This window comes from Lutjanus erythropterus, chromosome 17, assembly GCF_056507025.1.
Source record: "Lutjanus erythropterus isolate fLutEry1 chromosome 17, fLutEry1.hap2, whole genome shotgun sequence".
In the NCBI taxonomy this organism is placed as follows: Eukaryota; Metazoa; Chordata; class Actinopteri; order Lutjaniformes; family Lutjanidae; genus Lutjanus; species Lutjanus erythropterus.
In genome coordinates this window covers 29472478-29485587 of record NC_139333.1, presented here as the reverse complement: position 1 = coordinate 29485587, position 13110 = coordinate 29472478, and the positions used below count along the sequence as shown (strand labels likewise).

The 13110-nt window shown below is 46.1% G+C and overlaps 1 protein-coding gene across 1 annotated transcript; it reads right to left on the bottom strand.

Annotated features, from left to right (window-relative positions):
• Positions 1 to 3997: 3997 nt before the first annotated feature.
• LOC146312442 (general transcription factor II-I repeat domain-containing protein 2A) lies at positions 3998 to 5558 on the bottom strand. Its single transcript, XM_084741459.1, has 2 exons — positions 4311 to 5558; positions 3998 to 4181 (listed from the first exon to the last, which is right to left on the bottom strand). The coding sequence occupies exon 1, from the start codon at positions 5347 to 5349 to the stop codon at positions 4315 to 4317; it is 1035 nt and encodes a 344-aa protein (XP_084597585.1). The 5' UTR covers positions 5350 to 5558; the 3' UTR covers positions 3998 to 4181; positions 4311 to 4314.
• Between the last annotated feature and the right edge of the window lie 7552 nt (positions 5559 to 13110).

Here is a 13110-nt window from a genome sequence, read left to right as displayed (position 1 = left end):
TTTATCTCGTTAAATTCATTGAAATTGCATATCCTTCTCCCTCAAACCCCCCCCAATTAAAATCAGATTTTCAGTGAACAAAAGATGTCCACTTTCAGCAGATGCAGATAAAAACAGAATGCACATACATAATTCTGTATAGTGATGCTCAAATATTCAAGTGTAGGACACATTTTTGACTGAAGGGGAACTTAAGTCTTAAGTCTAGCTGTGCTCCGCGGAGTTTCAGACTCGTCTTCTTCGCCTTCGACAGCGCTGTCAAGCAGCACTACCGGCTGAGTGCTCGGTTTGTCGCCAAAAATGAGGTCGAGCTCGTTGTAAAATGGGCAGATGATCCGGCCACGGCCACTTCTTTTATTTGAATCTCTAGCTTCTTTGTACTTTGCTTTGAGGCTCTTCGCCTTTCTCTGACATTGCAGCCAGGTCCTCCTGTAACCGCGCTCAGCCATCTGTTTGGATATGCGTTCAGAAACCGACCGATTCCTATACGACCCCACAAGCTTCGCTTGTATGGAGGTATCACCCCAAATACTGATAAAGTCCAAGACCTCACTGTCCCGCCACTGTACACCTCCATTGTTGTTGTCGTCCATCTTTACTCTGAAGTTGCCGCTAAGGAACCGGCGCACAATTGTGACGACTGTCGCTCAGTCGCTCTAGAGTGACGTAAAAGTCGCATTAAACGCGACATGACTGTTCAGACGGCGGGTGCGTTGCAAAATATCAGACACGTATCCGATATAGTACCACCTCTGAAAGCGACCCAGGTCAGATTTAAAAAAATCGTATTTCAAGTGACTTGAGCTGTTCACACGCTCATGAAAAAAATCAGACCTGGGTCGCATGTAGGCAAAAAGATCGGATTTGGGTCGCATTTCACTGCTGTGTGAACTAGGCCTAAGTGTACCTGTAGATAGCATCCTGGAAGGAGTTTCCTGCCTGATATCTTCCATCAGGAAACACCTACAGACATGGGACCAGGCTCCACCGACAACTCGCGAGCCGCTCTCTCGCCCGATATGGGCCCCGTGTTCCTAATGCCAACTCTGTGCACCGACTTGGGCGTAGAGGCTCGGGGGTGTTCCCCTTGGATTGGGGACACCCACAAATGTGGGGGTAGGTGCAACTCCCGTGGCTCTACCTTGTGTGGTTTGGAGGTTATTGGCCATAAAATGTCCCAAAAACTACTCCTGGTACCATGCCCAATAGACGCAGAATGGCCTAAAACATGCTCCTAACCACTTTCTGGAGAACATTTTTGGGCTGTGGCACTTGGTCAAATTTTCACTACTGACATTGACTTACATGGTTTTCACAGTTGTATCTATGGTATCCGTATCTGTATCTATTTAACGTGTCCCCCGTAGATAGAATTCCGGAAGGTTTTTCCTGCCCGATAACTCCTCCCAGGAAACACCTACAGACGTGGGACTAGGCTCCACCGACAACTCGCGAGCCGCTCTCTCGCCCGATATGGGCCCCGTGTTCCTAATGCCAACTCTGTGCACCGACTTTGGCCTAGAGGCTCAGGGTTGGCACTGTTGTATCCGGGACACCCACAAATGGGGGGGGGTAGGTGCAGGTCCTGTGACACTTAGGCAAATTTTCACTAAGTCTCAAGTCCCATTCACTTGTATGTAGTGCAGGTCTGTCTCTATGGACTTCTGTTCCCGAGATACAGCAAAAATAAAAAAAAAATTCACAAGTCACGCCCAATTCCTGACATCATACGGTGATTCAAGAGGTACTGTTGGAAAGCCCATCCCTGATAATGGGGGGGTAGGAGTTGGTTCCAAGTCTCTAACACTTATGGATCAAAAGTTATTTTGATAAATGTAAATGGCTACGCCCACTTCTCAGCCACAATGCATTGTGGGACTCAAAAAACATGGTTTTCCCTTAATAACTCAGCTCAGGAACATTGGATCTTCATAAAAAAGTACATTTTTGGATTCCTGGGGACCGTCCGGACACGGTAATGTACATATCTCAAATTTTTTTCTGGCACCCTGACCCAAAAACAGGTTCCCGCAAAGCACATCGCCGCATATTAAACGCTCACTTTATACGGGCAGCACCGGCCAAGGCGGCTAGTGATGTGTTATATGACTCTGATCATATTATGCCACAGAAGTGGTGAGATGGCACCTATGGTGCCCACCAGGGACTCGAGTCCAGGAGCCCACATGCTCAGCATGGACGGTCGATGCTGGCCGTACCCGGCAGGACTAGACCGAGGTTCCCAGTGTACCTCGGTCCCAACACCACCACCACTGCACCGCACTGCCCACGGGAACGTATTGCCAAAAGTCCCCGGGGCATCCCCACACACCTCCCTCCACTCCTGGGGCCCAAAAGTCACAGGGCCCGGCCAACGCCAGCCACGCAAGGCAGTGAGACATTTTGACCATGTCGTCCAAACAGCAGGATGTGGTCAAATCTGACATCTCTCCAGTTCTCTTCATGTCTGTGGATGGTGAACCCATGACTTTCTACTTGCGGCCGGGTCCTGCTAAACTTAAACTCGAGCCTCTCATCAAAGCTGGAGGAGGGATGCTGTGCAATGTCCAGCAGCCGGGGGCGATCCTAAAAAATATTCCCTAGACCTAACTAGCCAGTGCCTCGGAGGAGGTCTGGTGGAGGAGGTTTTAGTGTTGGACTTTGTCAAATTTTCACAACTCCCATTGACTTACATGGCTTCCGTAATTGTATCTATGGACTGCCAGATTTGGATCTATGTAACCCACGTGCATAGATACATTTCTTGAACATGCTCATAACTCTGGAACCGTACATCGTAGGGACTCGGGGGTGGGACCGTTGGATCCAGAAGGTCAAGAGACGGGGGTAGGTCTTGGTCCCATGACTGTATCTCCTTTGAGTCAGGAGTTATTTGAGTTAGGACAACTTTAGGGTTAGACTTTGTCAAATTTTCACAAAAACTCCCATTGACTTATATGGCTTGGTTGGACATTGATTCCCGTGTGAACAGTCCACGGCCTTGAACAGACCCGCAGGCGCAGAAGAACAATAACAAAGACGTCACGCATAGCGCACTGTTTACAGTGTTGTGCCGAGAAATGCACCCCTGCCTTGAAGTGCACCCCCCTACGTCACTCTGTAGTGGGTGTGCATTTCAAGGCAGGGGTGCATTTCTCGGCACAACAACTGAAAGCCTGAGCCAGATCGTGCAGGAAGGACAGAGGCTGGTTGGATGTCTCGCCAAATGGATGAGGCTGGGTAAAATTATGGTAGGAAGGTTGAGGCGGCGGTGGTCTGAAGTTGCAAAGGCGTGGAGGCTGGCCTGGTGCCTGGAAGAAAGGTGGCTGTAGGGGCTGGTTTGACCTCTCCATAAACTGGGTGAACATGGAGAACATTTTCATCTCATGTTCATGCTGCGCTTTTTGCATCTTTAAGTGAAAATCGGTGTCATCTTGGTGGAGGGCATTGCTAATCTTCTCAGCAAATACTTCAAGGGTCGCTTCCATTTTTGATTTTCTTTTTCTGCTCCTAGCAGATGCAGCTGTAAAAAGGAGAACAAGTGTTTGGTATAAACCAGGGGTCGGCAACCCAAAATGTTGAAAGAGCCATATTGGACCAAAAAAACAAAAAACAAATATGTCTGGAGCCGCAAAAAATTAAAAGCCTTATATAAGCCTTATAATGAACACATGCTGTATGTATCTATATTAGCCTACTATCAAAATGACTAAGTTGGCTACAAATACTTAATGAGCCTTCATGATTAAATGTTTATTTTCCCTGCAGTGCATCCTGTAGAGAATGACGCACCACGTGACTACTCTATTGTACGATGCCGCCTCAAGTTTAACTTCATTACAATATTAATGAATTATGTTTCATTGCTTTGATGAAATTACAGAAATGCAATAAAGAAATCCGATTTTTGATGTCATTTTTATTTTGAGGATTCGAAAAAACAACAACAAAATGGAACGTGCATAACGTGCCCCTTATCTGGGCAACAAACAGTGCAATAAAACGCAGCCTGCATTTATGAAAATAAAACAGCAGCCTTTTGAAAAGGTAAAGTATATAAAATCAAATTAATACAGTTTAAGTTTGATTTCTGTGCAAATGCCAAGCAAGTCAGTGCAAGGGTAAAACGCAGCAGCATCCTCTTCTCTTTTGACACGCAACCAACGCAGCTATCCTCGGACCTGAGCAACAAAACACAATAATATCCCTAAGTGTCATTCCAAATATATACTGACAAAAATCAGAAATCACTTTATAAAAACAGCCACTTTGTTACTAAATATGTGCATATGACAGGATTGTGTTCTTACCCGTTTAATGTGACTTCTGTTTTCGGACATCACTGGTCAGCTTCTCAACATCGGGCATGTAAGATGTAACTTTAATCTTGACGCAGGACTGCAAGCTCTCATCTGTGAGGCGGGTGCGATATTTTGATTTGATGTAGTTCATGTTTGAGAATATCTGCTCGCACAGGTATGTTGATCCAAAGATGGATAATACTCCAAATGCATATGTCTTCATGTTCCTATAACTGTCAGGAAGAGCATTCCATGTGTCATAGACAAGTTTCTCGGGTGTTGGGAGGCTTTCAATTTCGCTCCATTTGTGGCTTTGGGCAAGCTGGGCTTTCTGGCGAGTGACGTCTTCAAGCTCGGCTGTCAGACGTTTGAATTTGGACACCCATAAATCTTTGTCGGCTATATCAGCCATTTCCATTTCAAGGTCAGCTTGATTTACTCCTGGAAATGTGCTCAACAAGGACGGGTCAATCTCCAGGGGTGTGACAGGGAAAGACAGTGTCATTTTTTCCTTTCGGAACTCGCAAAATCTGCTCCCAAATGCAGTTTGCATATCAGCGATTGCACCTTGTAAATAATCACTGTTGAGTGTGTGATCGTGATGGGCTTCTTTGAATTCTCTCAGGGAGGGGAAGTGGGAGAGCGTGCCTCGCTGTACATCTCTGGCAGAGACAGTCAGCTTGCGCTCGAATGATAAAACAGCTTCCAGCATTTGCAGTGCAGTGTTTCCCCGCCCCTGGAGACTTTCATTCAGCTTGTTTAGGTGGCTTGTCATATCCACCAAAAAGTGCAGTTTTTCGAGCCACTCGGTATCTTCCAGTTGCGGGTAGTTCAGGTCTTTGCTTTTCAGGAATGTTTTCACGTGTTCCAAACAAGCAACAAAGCGACGCAAAACCTCACCCCTGGACAGCCATCGGACTTTGTTGTGTAGCAGGAGATCGGAATATTCGCTGTCAACTTCATCAAGCAATGCACGGAACTGACGGTGGTTCAATGCTTTTGCAATTATCTTGTTCACCATCTCGATGACAAGGTTCATCACCGCCATACACTCCGATGGGAATGTTTATGCACACAGTGCCTCTTGATGCAAGATGCAATGGAATGCAAGCAGATTTCGATCCAATGCTTTCTGTAGCAAAGTCACAAACCCCCTTTTTGATCCTCTCATGCTGGGTGCCCCATCTGTAGCCACTGAAATCAGGTGGTTGGTGTTTATTCCATTGTCATTGAAACACTTCAGCACAGCCTCACATATGTCCTCCCCCCGTGTTTGGCCTTTCAGTGGTATTAATTGGATCATTTCTTCTTGCGGCCCATCGGAGTTCACATACCTGCATAAAAGCGCAGTCTGTTCAATATCGATCACATCACACGACTCATCACAGGCAATTGAGTATGCTGGCGCTGAATTAATGTCCTTGATTTGCTGATCGGTGATGTTGCCTGCCATTTTAATGGCCCTTTCCTTCACTGTCTTAGCGGAGAGAGGCATGTCTTTGATTTTCTGTATTATCTCGGTTTTGTTTTTGAAGTCTGCAAATAGGTGTTCTGATATGTTGATGAATGACTCCTTCATGTAGTCACCATCTGTGAACGGTTTTCCACGCTTTATTATCTCCCGGGTTGCAACAAAACTTGCAGCAGTAGTGGAGTTTGGAGATGCAATCCACTTCTTAAATCTATTTTTGCGCTCCACTAATTTCTCCAGAAGTAATGCAATCGCACTTTTTCTCTCACTCCCAACTGGGTACTCGGCTGCAAATGTAGCATGCCTTCCCTGGAAATGTCTTTCCACATTACTCTTTTTGTTATTTGACAACTTCTCGCTGCAGAGCAAACATTCAGGCAATCCTTCCGCATTGGCAATGAATGCAAATGATTCGGTCCAAGAAACGTTGAATCCTCTGTTCTCCTCAGTTATTTTTCTCTTTTTCCCTTTGGGATCCATGGCCCATCACACAGCCGCCGGTTTGTTTACAACAGCCACCTGCCTGGCATCCCGCCCTGCTGATAGAAACGTGTGTCGCAGGCTATGACGCAAATCTTCGTTGACAGAAATGTTGAAATTTAATATTTATTCTACACATTTTTACAGAATTGGAAAACGTTAAGAATATTTGTGTTTGTCCTCCTACAGAAACCATATTAAAACAAAAATTTTCAAACATTTTTGAAAAAGCTCCAGGGAGCCACTAGGGCAGCGCTAAAGAGCCGCATGCGGCTCTAGAGCCGCGGGTTGCCGACCCCCGGTATAAACTATTGTAGCATAATTCTAAACATAAATTGCTAGGCTACCAGCAGAGGTTAGAGATAAGTAGAAAGAGAAAGGGATGCAGTACAGTACAATAATGAGAATACAGAAGTGTACAAAACAGTAATGGGTGAATTGGTTAAAGCTCGTCTCCAGACATATAAGATGTATATAAACACTATTTTGAAATTTATCTCGTTAAATTCATTGAAATTGCATATCCTTCTCCCTCAAACCCCCCCCAATTAAAATCAGATTTTCAGTGAACAAAAGATGTCCACTTTCAGCAGATGCAGATAAAAACAGAATGCACATACATAATTCTGTATAGTGATGCTCAAATATTCAAGTGTAGGACACATTTTTGACTGAAGGGGAACTTAAGTCTTAAGTCTAGCTGTGCTCCGCGGAGTTTCAGACTCGTCGTCTTCGAGTCTCTAGCACCTTCCTATCAAAAGTTACCTTTGTCCGCCCCTCCCCCGCTCGCTGCCAATCACAACACTTCGAGCGGCGCTTGGAAACCCCTTATTGGTTCCTGTGTAGGCCATACAAGGCCATGTTTCCTGTGGCCCTGACCCTAACCTTTCACCCCCTAGTGGTCAGAGCTCACCACCCGCATCCCTGTTTATTTGCACGTCCAGCTTCAGGAATCCCATCTATTTCCATGTTAATTTGTCTGATTTTGGAAGGCCCTCCCGTCGCGGGGAAACGAGCCAGAGGAATTCCGTTTACAGATGGAAGTCGGCCAGGCGGCTGGCAAGGACGTGGCCGATCGGGACGGTTTTCCCCGCACCTTTTTGCGCAAAAGCGTACGTGGCCGAAACCGACCCCGGCCGTCCGATAGAGGAGGGAGAGGCCTTCGCGACGCACTTCGAACCGCCGTCCTAGCCGCTTCCGTTGCCGAGTTACGAGCGTTTCCATCCAAAGGTTAGAGGTCGGATACGTCCCCTGACGTGCAGGAGCGGTGCAGGGGGCCCTATGTACCTATGTTGGGTGCCCCAAACGCACCGGTCTCGGACCCGTGCCTCTACGGCTCTCCGTTCTGGAGCTAGGCCCCGAACAACCTTTTTTTCCTGGGTTACGCCCACTTCCCGACGTCGCACACGGACGGGAGCGGCACCGTCGAAAAGCCTGTCATCGATATAGTGGGGGTAGAGCCCTTTCCCGAGTCTCTAGCACCTTCCTATCAAAAGTTAGCGAAATCCGCCCCTCCCCCGCTCCGCGCTGGCATTTTGGCCTGAATCGAGCTTTCCGAGCATTTAGAGGAGAAAATAGGGACCCATGGCACCGTCCCCATTTGAGCGGGACTTTGAAAAACCCGATGGGTGGTTGGGCTGGCCACGTAAAATGATTTTTTTTGGGGGGCCCTCACCCTAACCTTGCACCCCCTTGTGGTCAGAGCTCCCCACCCGCGTCCCTGTATATTTGAGAGTGCAGCTTCGGGTATCCCATCTACTCCCATGTTAATTTGTCTGACTTTGCCCCGCCCTCACATTGCGGGGAAACGAGCCGGAGGAACGCTGCCGGCGCCCCCGCGTAGGGCGGGCGGGCGACCCCCCGGTTAGCCGGTAGAGACGGTTTTCCCCGCGCTTTTTGACGCGCGGGGCCTCCCTTCCTCGTTCGCACCCGCCTGCCACGTGCGCGGGTCCGGGACGATCGGGACGCACTCGCCCCCCCGTCCCCGGGACCTTCCCTCCCCGAGTTACGGCCCTTGGAGCGCAGGCGGACGGGACCCCCTCGGACCGCGGGCCCTCGGGACCCCCCACGCAGACCCCCGCCCGGGCCCCGTGACTTGATGTTTTTTTCCCCCCTCACCCTAACCGAGCACCCCCTAGTGGGCAGAGCTCACCACCCGAATCACTGTGTATATGCACATCCAGCTTCGGGAATCCTACCTATCTCCATGTTAATCTGTCCCTACTTTGACACGCCCTGACGTCCCGGGGAAACGAGCCAGAGGGATTCCGTCTGCGGATCTGCCCTCGGCGGGCTGGGGGGGAGGCCGGGGAGCCGGCCGGGACATTTTTCCCCACGGCCGTCGACCTGCGGGGCCTCCCTTCCTCGGTCGCGCCCGCCTGCTTCGTGCGCGGGCCCGGGACGATCGAGACGCACCGCGCCCTCTGTCCCCGGGACCTTTCCTGGCTGACTTACGGCCCGCTGAAGGTCGGCCCAAACGGCCCTTCGACGGCCTGTAACTCGGGGCCCGAGCGTGGCGGGGGGCCTGTTCCGGCACCGTCGCCGATGGCTCACCGCGCGCTTCCCGGGCGCCCGTCCGGCTCGGCCCTACGGGGAAGTTTGCGTCGCGAGATCCTCACGGGGGGACCCCGTCCCGCTCGTGCGACAGAGGGGGCCGAGATGGAGCCGGCGGCCCCACAACTCCGGGGCGCCGTGGGGGCCCACGGCCAGAGGCCCAGGGCCAAACGTGCTCAAACGGGCCCACGGACCCCCTGGGTCGCGTGGGCAGCGATCGGGCATCGAAGGCATCCTTTCGGGGCCTTAAAAGCACTCAGAACGGCCCCGGCCGCAAATCGGCGTTAAGTTAGGACAAACACCCGTATTCGTACTTACGACCATTAAAAACACGTTTTCCATGAAAAAGCTACGTTTCTGGATTTTTCGGCAAAAAGTGGACAAGGGCGCCACCGAATGGTCACGCGCCGTATTTCCAAAATCGAATTTCCAATTCTGGAATCTGGGTTCTGGGTGCCTATATATTATACAGGTTAGTGGATTCTGAAACTGAACTGTATCTATTTGAATGGGGTGACCCTAACCCTAAAACTTTGATGCCAACCATTAAATTTTAAGTTACTGAAACATGCTAAATAAAAATGTTGTCACATGCATCTGTTTCATGGTTGAAAAAGTTTAAAGTATGCACAATTAATGAAAGATAACGTTAATACTGTCCACTTCAGTGGAGAAACAAATTAAAATACTGGTTTCAACTTTTGAATTTTTTTTCCACTTTTACTGAGGCAGATACTATGTTTGAATTAATACTGGGACGATTTGGGAGTTAAGTTATGCTATTTCGGTATCATTTTCATAGTGAGACAACATCATCAATATCTTTTTTGTGTCTGTCCGAAAATTGCTTGGTAGAGGCTTTTAGCTGAGTTTCTCCCCGTCATTTTGAGTGCATTGAGCGTTTTTACTCGACGCATCTTGTGCAGCCCCCTGTACAGGGGCTCTTATTGAAGAGGTTAAAATAAACATTTTGAACATTAATTCGAAAAAAAATCTTTTTTAGTAGTTTTGGAAGAAGTTTGATTCACGGAGGCACACACCGGATGCGCCTACTGTGTACCTGTTGCTCACCGACTACTGACTCCTTTAGACTTAACGTGTTTTCGCTAAGCTAAGCTAAATTCCACCGCAATGCTAACCGCTGGCAGCCAGCCACTGGACGTGCATACAAAAAAGATATTGATCATATTGTCTCACTATGAAAAAGATAGCGAAAGGGCATAACTCCCAAATTGTCTGAGTATTCATTTAATGTTAACAAACACGTTTTTATCAAGTGCTTAAACTAAGTTTGAGCTGAGAAAAATGCATTTAATGAACAAAGTAATTCAACGCAAATTATGAAATGCAAACCAAGAAATTAGTCACCAGAGCAGGACGACCAAGGAAAACATAAGAAAAATGGCAGTCAGCACTGTCAGCACCGTGGCAGAAAAGAACGGCGGGGCAAGTCCGTCAGGTCTGGCGGTTTGCATGTTCCGCAAGCGCGAGTGACAGTAATGGCGGACAAAGTTCCAGTTTGCCGGACTGGCACGTTGAAGCATGTATGGACGTATGTGACGTGATCACGTGGTTTAAGAGTTGCTGTCAAATGATTTGAGTACAATACATCATAATCATCAAAGTTGTAAATGACTGTAAACTTAAAACTGGAAATTTGCTTAAATGACTCAGCCCGTTTGTGTTGAAGTGGTTGGTTTTTAAATTATGAGTTAATACATCTCAGCTTTTTTGGTCAGCTTTACTGTTCGGTCTTACAGTGTAAGACAAATAACAAAACATAGTATTAAACAAACATTAAAGCTCATAAAGATTTCTCTTTTCACAGATACATTCTGTCAACTGTACCAACTGCAACCCCATCAGCTCCTCTCTCTGATGAGGAGGCGGAGGCCATGATCCAGGCCGGTGACACTGATGGAGATGGTCGCATCAACTACAGAGGTATGCTGCTTTTTTTTTTTTTACATTTTACACTCTGGTGTACTGGCCTGCAGTCATCACTAAGGGCCAGCAGTTAGTACCTCTTCACATATGAGACAGAAATTATAAGACGGAAAACATGTCAGCTGAGGTTCTGTAATCATGATGTCAACATATTTCAGTTGTGTTATATTTACTTTATATGAATATTTACTTTGGAGGACAGAACTCTGTTGAGTCTCTAATGCAGCCCCCAGCCTCACTGCGCAGAAGCACTGACATCTGGCTCTAAATATCTTCCAGAGTTCTCTGACATGGTGAAGATGGAGAAGAAACCGAGGAAGTACAGGTCAATCTGTGCTCCAGGGTGTTACTGCAGAGAGAGTGAAAGATAGGAGGAGAGGAAGACAGAGAGTCCCTGCAAACCAGACTTATCTTCCTTAAAGAATACTCTTCCTCTTCCTGTGCATCATGAATTGAAGGAGTGTGATGAGTTTTATTATCAGTACAGCTTGCTAAATGTAAAAAGAAAAAAGCTCAAAAACAGGACTGGGGAAAATTGTTGAAACATGGTTACTTTACTGGCTAACTGCCTTGTGTCCAAGTTTAATAATAGTTTGTCTGCTAAAATGAGTATTAATAGGTGCCAGCTGTCTGTGCTTGTTTCCCATTGGACATTGTGACCAAGAAAGTTTCACTGATGCTTTATTTCACGGATTCATGATTACCTTGAAGAGTTTCCTGGAAAAGTAAAAAAAAAAAAAAAAAGTACATCATTTGCTGCTAATTAAAGAGAATTTTGCACTGTATCTTCACAGTGATTCTTGTTGACATGCTACATAAAAAACAACAATACACAAACTGTGGGTAAAAAAAAGTTTTCTGCTTGGAGTTGACAGTTCAGGTGGCGTCAGCATCTTACACCAGTGGAATTGCTACTTTTTACCACATCTACAGGACAGCAAATTAATTTGTGCCTGGTCTGTGTGGCCATGGGTAGGAGGTCTAAAAATGAAGGCAAAACAAAGGCAAAACGAAGACCAGGTAGAACCTGGTCGAAGTGCAAAGTCTGTGGCACAACCAGTCTGTCTGCACAAGGTGGCAACTGGTGTGTGGTTCATGATTTAATTTCATGAATATGTTCCCCCCTCTAGGCACAGTAATATTTTTAGTGATGAACATGATGTGCTCTAAAGTAATTTCATCATGTTCTCACTGTTTAGCTGACCAATTCGATTGTTTTGTCAGAACTTCTTGTTCTTCTTGTTATAATTTAAATTAACACGTCTTTGTTAGATACTTTATTTATAATAATATTTAATATCAACATTTCAAATACATGAAACTCAGATTATAGTCGCATCCAACTTGGTGAATTAAGGATTTATTTTGATGGGTTTGGTGCGTTTGATTTAGTTTCTTCCCAGTTGAATTAAGGGAAAACTGAAGAGGCCTATTTTGAGTGGGGTAAAAATAGAACATGAAGTTCAGCTGCCTTTGACAGAGTACTTTTAGAAATCCATTAAAGAACCTTTGTTGACAATTTTGTGACAAAAAAACAGAGTGGCCAAGGAGGTTTTTCTTTGCACTCTTTAAAATAAACACAAGAGGCAAAAAATACAACAAAACAATAAATAACAATGAAAAAAGCTGTGGTTCTTCCCAAAACACTTGCAGCAAAACCCTACGAATGAACAGCTTCTACACTGTGTGTACTTTCATGTGTGCCAGATGTGAAAGCTGAATAAATCTTTTACCAGAAACATGACAAACAAATGGGTTTCTCTCCTGCATGGACTCTCATGTATATCCTAAAATATGTCTTCAGAGGGGTGTACTATGAAGAAAGATTGTGTCAGCAAAGGTGTGTTGAGTCTAAAGCCAGAGCTTTCAGTGTCACAAAGGTGACTCTCCTTTAACCTGGCTAGATCACTATGGTAACTTATGCCAACCTCATAACTGATACATGTTATGTTCAGAGTTTCAGATTAAATTAGCTGTAAAAAGCACCAGTCTTTCACTAATTGCTTTCCTGATGAAGTTCTTTAAGACTTATATAGACTTAGTTGAGAAACGATGTTATAAATGTAAAGCGCTGAGCTGTCCATTAATAATGCCATCAAACAAAACCAAATTACAGCAGTCAAACCGTAATCACTGAATTGCCATGGAACCTTTTTTCTGTTTGCTTCAAGTCATTCTAACACAAATTTTACACAGCAGATCATCCACACCGTAAAAGAATGATGAAGCAATGTCAGACACTTTGAATGTTGTTTTTATGCTTGATCTTGATTGGCTCAAGTCACTAAAGTGACAAGTATCTATTATGTGACAGGATCATAACAACAGTATCATATTTAATTGTTTAATGTGAAACTG